The following is a 13453-nucleotide window of genomic DNA, read 5'->3' as shown; positions in this document are numbered from 1 at the left end:
GGTGGAAAGACTTTTCCGTGAGATGATTCACCTTGCAGATCTTCAACAACTCAAGGATGAGCATGAGTCAGAAATAATGGGCCTGCGTGCATCTCACAAGAAAGTGCTCGCAAAAGAATATGCGGAGGGGTACAACTTTGGGTATATCTTTGGCTACACGTAGCAAGATCATTTGGGAGGTTGGGACAACTACCAGATTCTGAAAGAAATCCGGGATGCTGATTTTGCTGCTCTTAAAGATTTACTGAGTGAAATTTCTGACTTTGAGGCATTCGAATAAGAGGATATGCTTCCAGTGGTGATCCATCAGCCAATACTTTTGCATATCCTTTAACTACTGCCAAAAGGGAAGTTGTTGCCAAAAAAGGTTGTTGGCAATGTTTTGCGTTAATTTGTTATTTGCTAGGATGAGGGCATGTCCTTTCTATAACTTGAACATCCTTTCCCTAGTGATGGTACTCTGGGATATCTTATTTTGTTGCAATTTACTTGTGAATGCATGGTGTTTTGGATGACATTTATGCCTGTGTCTAAATAGCTCTTACCCAAGTTACTAAGTGCTTGGGAGACTTTCCATCCTTTGCTTTAAAATTGTAGAATATGATTTAATCCGACAATTTTTCCGAAGTACGTTAACTTCGAAGTAATGAGTAATAAAGCAGAACACAAAGCTCGAAGCCCCCTGGTAATGTTGATTCGGACAAACATTACCTTCCAAACTTTGCGTTCATAAAGATTCCCATCACAATAGCCGAAGTACCACCTTATTTTGGTACTAGGTATTAAACCCATGGAAAATCTTTTGCTTTCCACTTGTCTTAGTGTATTGATCGGATAAAGGATGGAAAACTGTCGTATTGTGTCTGGGATGGGCTCCAGCTCTTATCTTGTTTTTGTATGTTCTTCCTGCCCCCATTTCAGAGTTAAAAGGTTTTGGTATCTGTCAGCTTCCTTGCCTTCTCAAACATTCCGCCCTCTATAAACTCCATCCACTATGGGGTAGCGAAGCAGCTGGTGGTAGGTTGATGGAGCAACTTTCATCTCGTGCAACCAGTTTCGGCTGAGAATGGCATTGTAAAGATTAGGCAGACCATAATATGAAAGGTCACCAGGTGACTGTGATTCTGCTTGAACTGTTAGTTTTACCGTTCCCAACGACTGGACAGTGGCTTCGTTAAGGGTTTGGAAGATGGTCTTACCCTCGTTAATGTTGCCAAGAATGCCGATCCTCTTAGCTACACCCTTAAAGAGGATGTTGACTTCTGATCCGTCATTTACCCATTCCTTAACTTCAATAGCCTTTACTCGCATCTCAAGGTTAATGAGTTTTGCCTATTCCTTGGCTCGTGAACTTCTTCGAAGCCCTTTTATAGACGCATGTATCTATAACATGTTTTCCCATACATTTTCCATGAAGGAAATATCTTTTTCATGTGGGAAGATGGCACAGTCACATCTCAATCATTTAAGAGGGGCCTCAATGGGTAGAGTGATCTAGTCGAGAGGAATATGAGTTCTATCTCAATGAAAAAACCAATTGTTGGAACCAAATTCGTCACTATCGCAGATGGTGGAGGCACAAATTTGAGTAACCTGTAAAACAGCAAACAACGTGAGCAAGCCTAAGACCTAAGGGGTGTGTGTTAGCCAAAGACTCTCCGACGGTCAAGTTAATAAGCAAGTATAAGACTTAACCAGTGGGCAAAAGAGTTAGAGTGCGATGATTGCGCAACCAGAGACGAACTCTAGAATGGTGTATTTATACCAGTCAGTAGAGAGTTCTTTTAAGGATAGAATTCTTGTGCTAAGCCAGGGAAATCCTAAAGGCTATCTAGAAGTAGATATAGATCTGTGAGAAGGATGAGGTCCTATACGAAAGAGTTAGAAAGTAAGATGTGACTATTTTGATCTGTGAGAAGGTACTCTCTCAAGATAGATCCGATATTAATGTTGGATTAATCAAAGTTGCGCATGAGTTCATGTATTTTTCAATGTTTGTATTCCAATTTGATAATATGATTTAATAATGCGATCCTGATTTAGTCTATAAATTCAGAGGCTTTTGAATAGCCAAATTTGCAATACAGAATTCAATGGCCGTTGTATCATTAGCTGAAATATGCTATATGTAATCCTTAGACATCATTTTTCAATTTGTTTAAGATGTGTGCCTGCCTTCTCAATTTCATAAGCATGAACTCACTTTTTTATGCTTAATTATTCATCCTATAACCAAATAGTTATTGGAAATGGTTTGAGTTATAAAAGCTGACAATTATCAAAAAGCTGGGATCAAATCTCAAGAAAATTCATTCGTACAAGTCATTTGTACACAAGAGTTGTTTCCATGCTTTCTCACCTAGGTTTTCATTTCGAGTTCAATTTTTTAAGTAAAAATTTATACCACCCACATCTATAATGCCAAAAACTGAGAAGACAGGCACACATCTTAATCAAATTGATGTCTAAGGAGCATTAATTAATTATCTTTGTATCGAAATTGAATAAATCTAATTCTCCTTCATATTCACTCATTGTGTTAAGTTATGCAATGCAAATATCCGCGATCTCCTAGCTGTAAACATATGACTTAAAATTGTTTCATTGACAAAGTGTACCCATGGCCTTGGTTTATTTTTGAAAAGTTGTATCTGATTTTAATTGTTAAAGTTAGTAATCAATTCTGCATAAATTTCTTGATAGCATTATTACTTCCATACTCATCATTAATCTTCCACACACAGTGTCTCTGTCACATTGGTGAACTATGGTATTATACTTAAGTCTTAATGATATTAATGCTGAAAGATATATTTTCTTCTGCAGCCATAACATCTGTAACAAATTTCCAAGTATACAAGAAGGTTGCTGGGTTGAGTTCGGTTACACAGATAACGCCGTAGTATACCATACAAAGGCTTTTTTTCTTTCCTTTTGCCTCTTTTTTGGGACATTGGTTACAAAATTTGTTTTGAGTATAGGTGTGAAATTTACAATACGGGTTAGTAAGTTAATTAGTTAATTTGATTCTCAATGTGCACAAACGTTGTTCCTGCATTAATTAATTCTCTTTATATCGAAATTGAATAAATCTAATTTTCCTTCATATCTGCTCATTCTGCTAAGATATGCAATGCAAATATCTGCTATCTCCTACCTGTAAAGATATGACTTCAAATCGTTTCATTGACAAACTTACCCATCACCTTGCATTTATTTTTGAAAAATTGTATCTGATTTTAATTATTAAAATCAGTAATCAATTCTGCTTAGATTTTTTGGTAGCGTAAGTACATCCGCACTCATCCCTAATCTTGCACACACAGTGCATCTCTGTCACATTGGTGAACTATGGTATTCCTTGTTTTAATAATTAACTCAACTTTTGTTTTCCTAGGAACTACTACCGTTGACTTGGAGATATTAAATAAACACCAAAAAAAAAAAAAAAAAAAACGAAAGGAAAGGAAAACATGTACCCAGCCACCCCCAACTTTCAGTTATTTAATAAACTTAAACACTCAACCGTGCACCATCATCATATATTACAATAGATAGTTCCTGTGAACAAATAAGTGTTTATTTGTTGTAATGAGTTTTCTGGTGATGTGTTTTTTTTTTTTTAACAGAATTTGAAAAATCTTGAGTATTTTGGATTTAAAGCTATTTGTCCTCAACTTCCAAGGCGCTTTGTCCTCAAGGTAACTTTTTTAAAGTTCTGAAATTATTTATTAAAACTTTAACAATGCAGTTTTCTTTTGCATTTTGTTAAATTGAAATGAAACTTTTGATTCAGACATGTCATTAGTTTTTGTGTGATCTTTATTGTTTTCATATATATCTTATCTTTTTATTGATTTTTTTCATTTTTTTTAATCTGTTGTCCAGTTGTTTGTTTATGAAAAAGTTGTAACGGTTGGTTTCCATCATGTCTAAAAATGTACAAATGATCAAACAAAAGATGCTATAAAACGAAACAAAAGCGTTACTGATAGTGAATGTAATACATTGGTTGACGATGGTCACCAGCGAAAAAGAATGTGTAGAGCGAGTTATAGGCATAATTCTGAAGATGTTATTATGTATGCGATTGACATATTTATTTGCGAATATTCATCAGTTGAATATCAATGTTCCTCCGGTAGATCTTCTACTAACCACTGTGTGATTGACTCTGTTAACGATAATGAAATGTTGGACATCATCCCGTTTGAAAAAACCATGTACACCTTTGATAAAAAAGGGAAAAACGTTGTGAGTTTGTTCAATACCGTAGATGCTGACAATTGTTGTCTCATGAAGAAGGGTCAGGCCTTTTTCCAAAAAAAAAAAATAGAAACGGTATGTTTTTAATTTTTTGCAATAATTGTTTTCTTTAGGCTTGGTTTTAGGATTAAGTTACTTCCATGTATTGATTACATTTCTTTTTATATATGTTTTTTTTGTAGGGGTTGTGAAAGATATGGATTTGGGTGATAAAAGTTATAAATGCGTGTATTGTGGTGCATATTTTTGGTTAAAAGAGCCTCTTAAACAAAGCTAGAAAAAAAAAAATCAACCCATTTTTACTCTTTGTTGTCAACAAGGAAAAATTAAATTTTCAAGTCCAAAGCCAACACCATCTTTTTTAGATTCCTTGCTTGATCCAAAAGGAAGTAAAAGAGTTTATCATTTCGAGAAAATATTAGAGCTTACAATTCTATGTTTTCATTTACTTCAATGGGAGCAAAAGTTGATCACTCAATGAATAACGGATCAAGTCCTTACATTTTTAAGATTAGTGGTCAAATTTGTCATTTGATGGGTTCTCTTTTACCTGTTGATAATGAGTCTCCAAAATTTGCTCAGTTATATGTTTATGATATATATAATGAAATACAGAATCAACTTAGAGCTTTTGATTGTGATGGAACAAATAAAAAACTTGATTCAAAAATTGTGGAAAACTTGATTAAAATGTTTGATGAATCAAATGAGTTGGTCAAACTTTTTCAAACAACAAGAGACAAATATGAAACTGATGGTTTGACCAATTTAAAACTTACGTTGTTAGGGAGACAACCAAATGATAGCAAGCAATATGATCAACCAACAAGTGATGAAATAGGTGGTTTAATAATTGGTGATATAGGTTTATCTGACTCTAATAGAGATATTATTGTAGATTGTAAAAGAAAAGGATTAAAGTGTGTTACAAAATTGAATCCAAAATTTATGGCCCTTCAGTATCCTATTCTTTTTCCATATGGTGAAGTTGAGTATAGACCAGATTTACAATGGAATGAAAATTATAACGGTCCAAAAACGAAGAGACAAAGAATACCTATGAGAACTTATATAGCTTACCAAATTCAAGAAAGAGATCCATACTTAACTACACTGTTAAAATGTGGTAGACTTTTTCAACAATATTTGGTAGATTCCTATGCAACACTTGAAGAAGATAGGTTGGATTATATTAGACAAAATCTGAAAAATTTAAGAAGTGAAATTTACAAGGGAATTTACGATGCAATGTCAAGAGGTGACAATGATGCAAACAAGTTAGGCCAAAAAATTGTGTTGCCTGCTTCATACACAGGAAGTCCTAGATATATGATTAATAATTATCAAGATGCTATGGCTATTTGTAGAGAATATGGTCATCCTGATTTGTTCATAACCTTTACATGCAAAGTAAAATGGCCAGAAATTATAAGAGAAATTGAAAAAAAAAAATGGGATACAAACCTGAGGACAGGCCTGATATAATTTCTAGAATATTTAAAATGAAACTTGATGATATGCTCGGTTTCATTAAATCTAGAAAACCCTTTGGACAAGTTGAGGCAGGTAAGTTTCTAAAAACTTATTTTTTCCCTTATCTGAAATTTGTTTCCCTTTTTTTGCTTTATCATGCTAACTTTTTTTTTTTTTTGGGTTTTTGTCTGTTTCAATTATTTTTGGAAACAGATGTTTGTACAATTGAATTTCAAAAAATATGTTTGCCTCATTCTCATATGTTAATATGATTGAAATCAAATTTCAAATGTTATATGGCATCAGATATAGATTCAATTATTTCTGCTGAGTTGCCAAACAAATTTGTCAATCCTCAGCTTTACGAAATTGTTAACCAATTTATGATTCATGGTCCATGTGGACATATTAATCAAAATTCTCCTTGCATGTGGGAAAATAAGTGTTCCAAAAACTTTCCTAAGCCATATAAAAATGAGACAATTTTTTAAGACAATGGTTTCCTATTTATAGACACTGATGATACAAAATATGTCATAAAAAATGGATCAAAATTGATAATGGTTTTGTTGTTCCTTATAATGCTGAATTACTTTTAAGATATAATGCACACATAAACGTTGAATCCTGCTGTCAAATGAATTAGCTTTTATTTGTTGATGTTGATGCACAAAATCAGTGAGGACTTTGGTACAACAGAAAGTGTCAGGTTTGTGACCTTCGTTTGGTTGCTTCGATCACTAGTGAAGATAAGTAGAGGAGTTCTCATTAATTGTACGTGGTTCACCCAGATCGGCTACGTCCACGGAGTAGAGGAGTTCTCATTAATTGTGAAGGGTTTACACAAATACATAGGTTCAAGCTCTCATTTTGTGAGTTCTAGTGAATAGTTTAGTACAAAATGACATTAGAGATTATTGTGGGAGAATGATCCCTATTTATAGAAGAGAGTTTCTAGTTTTGTTCTAACATTGACACGTGTCGTGTTGTAATTGGCTTCTGATGTTGACACGTGTCGAGCTGTGATTGGCTTCTGATGTCGACACGTGTCGCATTGTGATTGGCCTCCTGGTTGAAGGGAAGCTCTTCTGGGTCCTTGACGGTATAACGTTGACCGGTGCTCAGTAGTTTCGGGATTGGTTAAGTATGGTACAAATAGTGCTCCCCTAAGTTCCCGAGTGAGGGAAGCTCCTCGGTTGGGGACTTGCAAGATCCAAGCCATTGAGTAATCACGAAACTTCTAAGTACTGAAGTGAGGTATCATTTTCACGTGCCTTATCTGTCTCATATGTAGATGTGGCATCTTCTCTGGAAGTACTTTTCCTCCATCCATGGGTGGTATCTTTAACCGATGAAGATGCACAAGGTAATGTATCAATTTCACTTGAAGCTTACTTGTAGTTTCGGGCTTGGTCAAGTGCGATACAAACCCTATAGTAGGAGTCCCCCAAGTCGCCGAGCTAGGAGATCTGCCGAAAGAGGTGACAGACAAGGTAAGCAGTCAAACTTCCAAGCAAGCAACCCAGGATCGGAGGTTCGACTTTGGCTTCCGGTTGATTGTTCTCCTTCTCCTTGTCTCTCATTCAGCTGCCAGGATAAGGAGAAGCAAATGGAGAAGAGATGATATGAGATACTTTTGCTTTTGAAGAAGTAACTTTCCACAGGCTTATTCTTGAACTGTGCTGGAGGGTTTTCTGGTTCCCTTCAGAGTATAAGGCCGACTCAAGAATTTGAGGGTCAAAACAAGTCCATCAAATCTAGAGTACGTTCGACCTTGATGATATGGGATACTTTTGCTGTTGACGGAATAATGAATGTGGTATGGAAAGGTGTCGTGCTGTAGTGATCTGTTTCAGCTCACCGTTGAACCTTCTGCTTCAATCTTTTGCATGGAAGAAGTGGTGTGCAACCTTTGCATTTAAATGGTCCTTCAGAACATTCCTTCATAGTGACTCATCCACGCTTGGCAGCTTCAGTGTAAAGAGCCAATATCTGATCAACTGTCATGAGGTATGTGCCGGTGGAATTCATGACCTTGACAGCAGTTGAGGATGAGTTCTCGAGAGCAATGCTAAGTAAGCAACCATGCAAAGGTCTCAGGCAGTCAGTTCCAGATTAGAGGTTTGATTTCAGGTTCCGACTGACTGCTCTCTTTCTCTTTGTCCTGCAGGTGTGGACAAGGACGAAGACAAGGACAGGGAGAAAGCATGATATGGGATACTCTTGCTTTCGACCCTGATGATATGAGATACTCTTGTTCTTGGTGTGGCTTATTTGCTGAGGTATTATCGGGGGGAAATAAAGCTGAGTATTTCGAGAGGTTATGTTGAGGGTGCATTCTCGAATGCGAGAAAGGGTTGAGCATTTTTGCAGGTTTGCCTGTCCGTTGAGGAGGGAGGTCGATGTATATAGGGATTTCCCAATAACAAGTAGTAATGCTATTCTTTTACCTTTCTTGGTCACAACAATGTAGTGGGAGCTGCCAGCTTCACGTGTTTTAACTTTGTCAGAGCACTTTGAAAAAGTGGTATGTGGTATCTGGAAAGCTGATGTTACGTGTGAAGATTACAGACAAGCTTTATCTAAGGAAATCTGGCTCTCGAAGTTCTGAGAGCTGTGCCTCTTCGGTTTTCGAACAAGCAATCCCGTCGAGGATCTGGCTCTCGAGATTCAGAAAGCGGTGCTGTTTCGGTTTTTGAGAAAGTAATTATGTTGGGAGTCTTTTCTCGAATGTGAGTAAAGGTTGGACGTTCTTGCCAGCCTGTCTTGCCGCAGAACACGGAGGTCGACACACATAGGGACTTTCCAGTTGTCAAGCAGTGGTGCTGTTCCTTTACCCTTGTGGGTAATAGTAGGGTAGCTGGAACTTCGAAATTCTCGTGCCTAAACTTTGTCAGAGATCTTTGGCAAAGTTATATGTGGTACCCGAGGAGTTGATGGTGCGTGTGGAGAGTGGTGATTGAACAGTAAGATTCACGTGCTTTCTATTTCACCAGAAATCTTCGACAGATTGCCCGTAATTTCCGCAAAGCTGAGTGTGCATGTGACAGGTGCTGATGAGGCTGAAAAAGCAGGTGCTTCTTCGATTTCTGAGATCGGCCATCGTGGTCTCTGAGCAGCCCAGCTTTTGAGAAAGGAAGCGCCTCTTCGATTTTTGAGATCAGCCCTCGTGGTCTCTGAGCAGCCCAGCTTTTGAGAAAGCAAACGCCTCTTCGATTTCTGAAGCTCCGTCGAGGGCAGATTTTTATAGAGGCTGGCATTAAGTTCCACAGCACACCTGAATCTCCACCAGTAGAAGCTCCCTTCTTGCACTTCTAAGATCTTGATTTGTCTGACCTCTTCTCTCTTCAACACCTTTGAAAATGTCTGGCCCCTCCGACCGTCGTTTTGACTTGAACCTTGGAGAAGAGGCAGCCACGCCTTCTCCAGACAACATATGGCGTCCATCCTTCATATCTTCTACTGGTCCTCTTACCGTTGGGGATTCTGTGATGAAGAATGATATGACTGCTGCGGTGGTGGCCAGGAACCTTCTCACTCCCAGAGATAACAGACTACTTTCCAAACGGTCTGATGAGTTGGCTGTTAAGGATTCTCTGGCTCTTAGTGTTCAGTGTGCAGCTTCTGTGTCTAATATGGCCCAACGCCTATTTGCTAGAACCCGCCAAGTTGAATCATTGGCTGCTGAAGTGATAAGTCTCAAACAGGAGATTAGAGGGCTCAAAGATGAGAATAAACAGTTGCACAAGCTCGCGCATGACTATGCTACAAACATGAAGAGGAAACTTGACCAGATGCAGGAATCTGATGGTCAGGCTTTACTTGATCATAAAAGGTTTGTGGGTTTGTTCCAAAGGCATTTATTGCCTTCGTCTTCTGGGGCTGTACCGCATAATGAAGCTCCAAATGATCAACCTCCAATGCCTCCTCCTTCTGGGGTTCTGTCCAGTACTGAGGCTCCGGATAAACCCTCCGGTGCTTTCTCTTTCTGGGGCTCTACCGACTGCTGAGACTTCCCCTAAGCAACCTTTGTGAAGGCTCCCTTTTGTTTGTTTATTTTGACTCATGTATATGTACATATTTGTGGCTTATCGAAAATATTAATAAATAAGTTTTGCTTCATTTCAACATATTGTGTTAAATACACCAAAGCCTTCTTCGGAAAGTTCTTTGAATTTTTTCTTTTGTTGAAACTTGTATTGTTGAAGCTTTGTGAGTGAAGCATGTAGTTTGAGGTAGTGTTCCCTTAATTTCCCGAGTGAGGAAAACTTCTCGGTTGGAGACTTGAAAAATCCAAGTCACTGAGTGGTTGTGAGACTGCCGAGTATCAAGGTGCAGTAGCATATGGTGGGAGTCCCCCAAGTCTGCAGGCGAAGAGAGTTGCCGAATGAGGTGTCTCGCTTGTTACTAATTTGTCAAAGTAACGAATCATTGTTTCGATGTCACACATTCGTATATGCCTTATCTAAAAATATTTCCAACTTTTGTGTGTTTGATGCTGCATGCTATTGACTAGACAAGATCAAGTGCAATTAGTAGCTTTTCTCTCTTTTTCATCTTTTCTTTGGTGGAATTGCTTTTCGTTTCCACTAATCAGCCTGAGTGGATGCAATATAACACCATTCTCTATAGCTCAGATCGCAAAGTCGTCTTCATGAAAGTTGTTCCTTATCTTGTGAACTACAACATATCCAAATTTGAGATCCCTCGGAGTAATACAACTCCAGAAATTCAGGTATGATGAGTAACTGTTCATCAATTTTCTGTTAACCCGTCAGACTTGTTGTGAGCTTCTAAACTCCATTTTTTCTTGTTCAGCTCAACATACTTTCTTCATCAAAGTTGTTCCTCACCTTGTCAGCTACAACATATCCAAATTTGAGATCCATCGGAGCAGTAAAAATCCAGAAATTCAGGTATGATGAGTGACTGTTCATCATTTTTCTGTCAACCTGTCAGACTTGTTGTGAGCTTCGAAACTCCATTTTCTCTTGTTCAGATCAACATACTTTCTTCATCGAAGTTGTTCCTTATCATCTCTTTCATGACATATCAACAATTCAGAATGAACTAACGGTTAAATATTTCCAGATCTTCGAAACATCACAGCAGTCTTTAAATTTGCGGGAATCCGACTGTCGTGTTTGGAGCCTCAACACTTTAATTTCCGTCGCTCAAACAGAAACGATTCCTTCTTGAAAGTTGTTCATCTGCTCAAGAACTATAGGGTGTCCAAAATTCAGCTCCACTGGAGAAGAGCAAAGGTTGCAGAAATTTGATAGATGAAAGGAAGCGGAAGAGGAAGAGAGGGAAAGAGGTTGCTTGGGTTGGATTTCTAGTTAAACTTGGGATTTTGGCTTGTTGTTTGATTTATTATAATATGTTTGGAAACATATACATAATTGCTTGTTTGGTTATGACAGGGATGTTGTGGGTGTAGAACAAAACAAATGTTTGTGTTGACCCGTGTTTTTGTACAGGTTCAAGGGAATCTTGGTTTTGTGAACAAAATTTGTTTATTTGTCACAAGGTTTTGTGTTTGGGAAATAGTTTAATAGGTAAGGTTTATTGACTATAGATTTTTGCTTGGGTATATAGCGTGACTAGTTGAAGCTATTTTTAGGATACAAAACTTGAATTAGCTTCGCACTATCTTGATGAAGAGTGTGCGAAGCTTTTATATGTTTTGGTGTTGAAATTTTGTATTGTAGATGAAGCATTGGGGTTGAAGCTTGATAGGTGAAGCTTTGGTGTTGAAGCTTTATAGGTGAAGCTTTGTGTTTGAAGCTTTATAGGTGAAGCTTTGGTGTTGAAGCTTTATAGGTGAAGCTTTGGGGTTGAAGCTTTATAGGTGAAGCTTTGGGGTTGAAGCTTTATAGGTGAAGCTTTGGTGTTGAAGCTTTATAGGTGAAGCTTTTGTTGGCACCATAAATTGATTTTGCTTCACACTATCTTGATGAAGATAGTGCGAAGCTTTTGAGATTGATATTTGTCCTCCATTGATGAAGCTTTTGTTGGCACCATAAATTGATTTTGCTTCACACTATCTTGATGAAGATAGTGCGAAGCTTTTGAGATTGATAGTTGTCCTCCATTGATGAAGCTTTTGTTGGCACCATAAATTGATTTTGCTTCACACTATCTTGATGAAGATAGTGCGAAGCTTTTGAGATTGATATTTGTCCTCCATTGATGAAGCTTTTGTTGGCACCATAAATTGATTTTGCTTCACACTATCTTGATGAAGATAGTGCGAAGCTTTTGAGATTGATATGTGTCCTCCATTGATGAAGCTTTTGTTGGCACCATAAATTGATTTTGCTTCACACTATCTTGATGAAGATAGTGCGAAGCTTTTGAGATTGATATGTGTCCTCCATTGATGAAGCTTTTGTTGGCACCATAAATTGATTTTGCTTCACACTATCTTGATGAAGATAGTGCGAAGCTTTTGAGATTGATTTTTGTCCTCCATTGATGTAGCTACCGTGTTCCCCCTTCAGATTTTTTTTTTTTTTTTTTGGAATTTTTTTGGAATTTTTTTTTTTTTTTGAAGGGGGGAACTGAAACGTTTGAAATTTGAAACTCCCTAGTGTTAGAAGTTTGAAGATTTTCCATGTGGGGCTTTCTCACGGTTTGAATTTGAATTTTGAATATCAATAGCCATGTTTAACTATATATAAGAAGGATAAGTTTCCATTCTTTACCTTACCTTCATTTGCTCATCTTGTAGTGATTTTTGAAGACATAGTGCTCTTTACTTGAGAGGGATTCTGACATTGCTTTGCTGCACCATCTTCAGGTTGGTAGTCTTCTCCACTAGATCGGATGTTTTCATTCTTGTTGAATTGTTTGAGTGTTCATGTATTCTGTTAAGAACATAAGGAACTGGTTGAGCTTTTCTGCATGCCCTATGAGCTTCCTTATGTTTTGATCCTTCATGTAGTGATAGAGTTTGTTTCTGTTTGTTGTAGATGTCGGAGTCTGGAAGTCTTAGTGATGAGGGCTCCCCTAGCTCTAGCTCTAGGTTTGAGCCTGCCATGTCAGGGTCTTCATGGCCTTTGTTAGAGTCTGGTATGAAAGAAACGTTGGATGATCCTCATAATTGTCAAGCCTTAGCCAATATTGGTTCTTCCTCCATGCTAGTGGGTGAGGGGGTTGTTTGTGACGCCATACCCATATTTCGTTCTGATCCTCACAATTGTCAAACCTTAGCCAATATTGGTTCTTCCTCCATGCTAGTGGGTGAGGGGGTTGTTTGTGACGCCATACCCATATTTCGCTCTGAGTTCACAGCGGACCATTTAGAAAATAACTTGTTAGATATCGAAAAGCAGCTTGAGGCCCTAAGGCGATCATGTAGTATCCCCCGTAGTGTAGGAATACGTTTGGTGCGTTGTGAAGAATTGCCTTCTGAGCCGCCCACGGGTCATGTTATGTTCTATACCCAGACATTAGTGACCTTGGGGGTAAATTTACCTTTGCATCCGTGGTTGCAACGGATGCTGTCTTTTATTGGTTATGCACCGGGGCAACTCAACCCCGGTTTCTGGGATACCTTGATCGGGTTTTATATTATATGGATGGAGTGTGGATTAGGTGAACCTTCCTTCCATCAGTGGCGCTACTGTTATAAGATGCGCCCGGTGAAAGCATGTACTGGTTATGCTGAATGTGCATGTCGGAGTGAGAGAGAGCGTGTTGTCTTTGATAA

General features: G+C 38.0%; 2 protein-coding genes across 3 annotated transcripts; one reads left to right on the top strand and one right to left on the bottom strand.

Annotated features, from left to right (window-relative positions):
* Positions 1–960: 960 nt before the first annotated feature.
* Positions 961–1311, bottom strand: LOC139191756 (uncharacterized). The gene has a single exon (XM_070812770.1). The coding sequence runs from the start codon at positions 1309–1311 to the stop codon at positions 961–963; it is 351 nt and encodes a 116-aa protein (XP_070668871.1).
* Positions 1312–2825: 1514 nt separating this feature from the next.
* Positions 2826–6070, top strand: LOC139189816 (uncharacterized). 2 transcript variants are annotated; one of them, XM_070809048.1, is made up of 4 exons: positions 2826–2917; positions 3630–3701; positions 4260–4341; positions 4449–5855. In XM_070809048.1, exon 4 carries the CDS (start codon positions 4702–4704, stop codon positions 5749–5751), a length of 1050 nt encoding a protein of 349 aa, XP_070665149.1. In that variant the 5' UTR covers positions 2826–2917; positions 3630–3701; positions 4260–4341; positions 4449–4701; the 3' UTR covers positions 5752–5855. The 2 variants fall into 2 exon arrangements, with proteins under 2 accessions (XP_070665149.1, XP_070665152.1); XM_070809051.1 differs by having other exon boundaries at positions 3630–6070.
* The last annotated feature ends 7383 nt before the right edge of the window (positions 6071–13453 follow it).

The sequence above is a fragment of the Malus domestica genome, chromosome 02, assembly GCF_042453785.1.
Source record: "Malus domestica chromosome 02, GDT2T_hap1".
Taxonomy (NCBI): domain Eukaryota; kingdom Viridiplantae; phylum Streptophyta; class Magnoliopsida; order Rosales; family Rosaceae; genus Malus; species Malus domestica.
Note: the sequence above shows the minus strand (reverse complement) of the source record. Positions and strands in the feature narration are given on the sequence as shown.